The 4,418-nt window shown below is 47.5% G+C and overlaps 1 protein-coding gene across 1 annotated transcript in view; it reads left to right on the top strand.

The window, feature by feature from the left end:
* The first annotated feature begins 912 nt into the window (after nucleotides 1–912).
* Plxdc2 (plexin domain containing 2) overlaps nucleotides 913–4,418 on the top strand; it is a 363,495-nt gene continuing 359,989 nt past the window's right edge. The window contains exon 1 of the mRNA XM_048367888.1: nucleotides 913–1,033. Within this exon, the coding sequence (XP_048223845.1) occupies nucleotides 922–1,033 (112 nt within the window). The 5' untranslated portion in view covers nucleotides 913–921. The remainder of the gene's footprint in view (nucleotides 1,034–4,418) is intronic.

Here is a 4,418-nt window from a genome sequence, read left to right as displayed (position 1 = left end):
TCGAGGGCCCTTTCTTCCTGCGTCTGGTGGAACCCTCTCCCCAGGACTCAGACTCACCACCCCTCCCTCTTGTCTTTCTTCCTTTTCTTTTTTTTTTATTTTTTGGATCGTATTTTTTCCTGGCTTCGGACCTCAGGCTTCTGCAACCCGAGCCTTCCTAGGGTTCGGCTCTCCGGGGCTGCGCACCCCTCCCGCCGCCAGCCGGGACGCCCAGGACGCGCGCCCGGCGTTGGGCGAAGCAAAGAAGAAAAACTTGTCGGAGGGGTTTCGCCAGCTTCCAGCACTCCCGCCTCCCACCCCTTTCTCTGCGAACCCCAACCTCGCGCCGGGGCCATCCCGGGGCTGGGAAAGTTCCTCCGCCGGGCGGGCCGGCGGGCGGGCGGGCAGGCTGACTTCGCCTCCTTGGATTCGGACGAGCACAGGCGCTGGCTTGTGGAATTAGATCTGTTTTGAAATCAGTGGATCGGATCCCGGGCGCCCGGGAGTCAGCGTCTGCGGACACCGGGTGTGCGGAGAGGAGATTCGTCCGAGTGGAACCCGGAGTTGGTGACCCCCGGCTGCGAGTGGCCTTTTCCTCCCCGCCGTTGTTGTGTGGCGGGGGCGCGTGAGGGCTGCGGAGGGCGCGAGCGGAGCCCAAGCGACGCGGAGGTCCGGAGACGACTGCGCTCCGCCTCGCCTTCCCCGGCGGCTCTGCGCGGCTCCCTCGGGTTAAGTCCCCGGGAATTTTTTTTTATTTTTACTTATTTATTGTTTTACCAAGGCCTCCAGATCCCAACGAGTGACACCTATCCATAGAGCTCCGCCAAGTCGCCCTTATCCCCACCGGGTTCCCCCCCCCCCCCCCCGCCGCCCTTCTCTCCCGAGAGCTCAGGACACCGGGAAAGGATCAGAGGGGCCCGGGAGGGAGGTCGCGGCAGCGCCATGGCGAGGTTCCTGAGGGCCGATGTGGCCGCCGCCGGAGTTGTGCTACTTTGTCACTTCTTCAGCGACCGCTTCCAGTTCGCCGAAGGGGAGTCTGGAAAGCGCATCGATGGTGAGTAAGATGCACTTTCCGTTTGTTCATGGATTCTGTGCGCAGCTGAAGATTGCGATGGCACCCCCGTTCCTACACCCCTCTGCCCCCCTTCGCCTCCTCTGCCTGCCCTGGGGAAAGTTATTGCAGTTGTTCTTTGGATAAACTTGAGAAGGATGCTGGGGCACTCACTGGTGGCCTTCCCCGAAGCTTTGGGGGCTTCCTGCACCTGCGCGCCAGGGGGTGGCACTGTCACCCCCAAAATGTCCCAAGGATGCTACTGGGTAGCTGGCCACTCCGCGCGGTGTCTGCTCCGGGTTTCCTTTAAGCGAGTGCTTGTGAAGGTGTGTGTGTGTGTGTGTGTGTGTGTGTGTGTGTGTTGTGTGTGTGTGTGTGTGTGTGTGTGTGTGGTGTGAAGGCTGGGGATTCCAGGGCCCCCCACAACGGGAGAAATTTCCTTGTAGCTGTTCCCTGGGGTGAGCCCCCCCTAGCGTGCTCTGCCTGCCTGGGGTTTTAAGAAGTGGGGCGCTAGGAGCGGCAGGGCTCGGCGATGGGCAGGGGATGGGAAAGGCAGAGAGGCGCGCTCACCCTTGCCTGGTCCCATTGTCCACCCAGCGGCTCTGCAAACAGGTCCGAACGTGCCCAGGATCCTCAGAGTGCTCTGGCATCGTCCCCCCTCTCACTCCCCAGGGATGTGCCCCTCTCGCCCCCGGGTCCTTCCCAGGTGTGCGGGGGGCCAGGTTGAGCGCGGGCCTGGTGTGCGCCCACCGCCCTCCCGGGACCCTGCATGCCGCAAGCTCAGGGCCGGCTACTGTCTGCCCTTCAGTGAAAACGAGTGAGAAAAGAGGCAAAAGAGACAAACTTCTGTAGACTTCCAGAGCACCAATCACTTGTAGAGAAAAGGAAAATGACAGGAAAACTTCTTGGTTAGAATACTCAGGTGTGGTGTGTGTGTGTGTGTGTGTGTGTGTGTGTGTGTGTGTGTGTTAATTTGGAAGGACAGGGAACAGTTGAATGAGTGCACAGACAATACTGCATGTAGGTCCATTATCAGACCCCCTAGGAGTCTCAGGCAGCTTTACCTGGGGATTCCAGGTAAAGGTGAGTCTCCAAGGAAATCCATGAATGAAAGTTTACCAGGTCCAGAGCACTGTGTCTGCCTCCAAAGTGAATTTTTAAAGAGAGAGCACATTTACTTCCTCATTGCTCTGTTTATGGCTACTGGAATGTGTGTGTTGACCCCAGTTCTAAATCTGAGAATAAAACACAGACTCTCTGGATGTTGATTCTGCCTTGTCAATTACAATTGTCTAGTTGTTCATTTTAAGAATGAGTTTATATTCGTTGAAAATATCACTTGTTTATTTCTTTGGTCATTTCATTGGTTGAAAAATTACTTGATCTCTTCAGGAAATAATGTCCTTATTTAAAAGATGTAATAGTTATTTTCATAGGCATATCCATTGAATTAGTAATTGAAAGAACAGTTTCATAATAGGTATGTGTGTGCGCAAATGCACTAAATACAAACTAAAGTTAATTCAGTTAAAAACTTTTTTGGCACTGGGAGTAAATAATTAGTTTACAGTACAAAATTAAAAGAATATCCACAACTATTCATTTTTTCCTGAACATTTTTCATTAATAATGTCATTTTGAATAGAATCCACAATGCAAACACACACACACACACACACACTAAATTTACTATTTCAAGTTCTTCAAGTTTTTGCTTTGGAGAAAATTGTTAACATGAATATACCATTATTTTGAACAAATATTTTCTTAGAATTGAGTAAAAAGGAGTGGCGCTAAGTATCTTAGTATTTTGGTAGGCTTTATTATAAACTAACGGAGCTTTGTTGGTGGACATCTTCCTATGAGAAGTTTTATGATTATGTGGTTAGCCTACTGAATAAGATATAGCAGGGTAAAACAAGGAAAGTTATAGTTTCCACTGTAAAAAAAAAAAAAAACCTTATTAAAAAGTTCAATACCAAGGAAAACGTGCAGTGCTCCTGAAAGTTGGCATGTAGCTACCAAGATTCTTGTTACAGGAGTTTGGCAAAGAAAGCACATCTGATTTCATAACAAGGACATTTTATCAGGCATTAAGTAAGTTCTGCAATTGCTTTTATTGCCACCAGAGGGCAGAGAGACTGATAATTTATTCTCCATACTATGTGTTCTAGAGACATCAGTTTATGCTTAGCATATCATTTATAGCATTTATGTTGTTTTTAGCTGTTATTACTCTTGCTGCACATTTTCATTGTTTTCTGCTTTTATTGCAGCTAGACAATTCAGATCGAAACATTATTAATTTGTAGAGTCTGTTATGACATTGTCACTAGTGTAAAATTTCGCTTCACAGAGATTGGAAAAAAATATATTGTGGGCTGGGGATATAGCCTAGTGGCAAGAGTGCCTGCCTCGGATACACGAGGCCCTAGGTTTGATTCCCCAGCACCACATATACAGAAAACGGCCAGAAGCGGCGCTGTGGCCCAAGTGGCAGAGTGCTAGCCTTGAGCGGGAAGAAGCCAGGGACAGTGCTCAGGCCCTGAGTCCAAGCCCCAGGACTGACCAAAAAAAAAAAAAAATATATATATATATATATATATATAGTACCACAAGTTGAATTTGTGAATGTTTTCTGCAAAAAAGACTTGGGTCAAGTTAGTTGAAAAATGACAGGTTGATTATTTTTATCTACCAATGACTGTGTTTCTATACAATACTATTTAAATGGGAAATGTGAGATGCTTTTCTTTTAGAGAATAGTTACAGGTTTGAGCTTGAGTTGTTCAGTTTGGTCTGGAAGTTAAATATGGTCTAGAATATCTCTATCAGAACTAAGCATTTTCAGTCATGGAGGTTTAGAATGATTGTAGTCAGGATAATTTGCCCCATTTATTATGTTTGGTTTTCTGGAATAAATGTTATCAATGCCTCTTCCTCCTCAGGGAGAATGCATTTGAATAAAACTTAGTAGTGCAGACAGTAGCATTCTCCAAACAGGTTTTTTCCTTGCACAAATAAAATGTTTCCATACTGAGATATAGATATATAGATATATGTGTAAGTGTAATTTTGTCTCACTTTGTTTTTCTTTATAAATGATGGCTCTTATTGCACAGACATATTTTTAAAAAGGGACAACATGATCAACAAGTGTTGATCTAAGGTCATGGGATCTAAAGTTTTCTGCTTTTTCATTACCATAGGAAACTCTCCATCCCCAGGACTTCAAAACCATGACCATATAGTCTCCACAAGTTCATCTCTGTGTCCTGGAAATCTCTTGCCAGGGGCTCCCTGAGTGTGAGTCACTTCTGAACACTCCTGAACACTCTAAGAGTGTCCCTACACTTTCCATCCTGCCCTTCCGTCTCCAAGCCCATCT

This window comes from Perognathus longimembris, chromosome 18, assembly GCF_023159225.1.
Source record: "Perognathus longimembris pacificus isolate PPM17 chromosome 18, ASM2315922v1, whole genome shotgun sequence".
NCBI lineage: Eukaryota > Metazoa > Chordata > Mammalia > Rodentia > Heteromyidae > Perognathus > Perognathus longimembris.
Note: the sequence above shows the minus strand (reverse complement) of the source record. Positions and strands in the feature narration are given on the sequence as shown.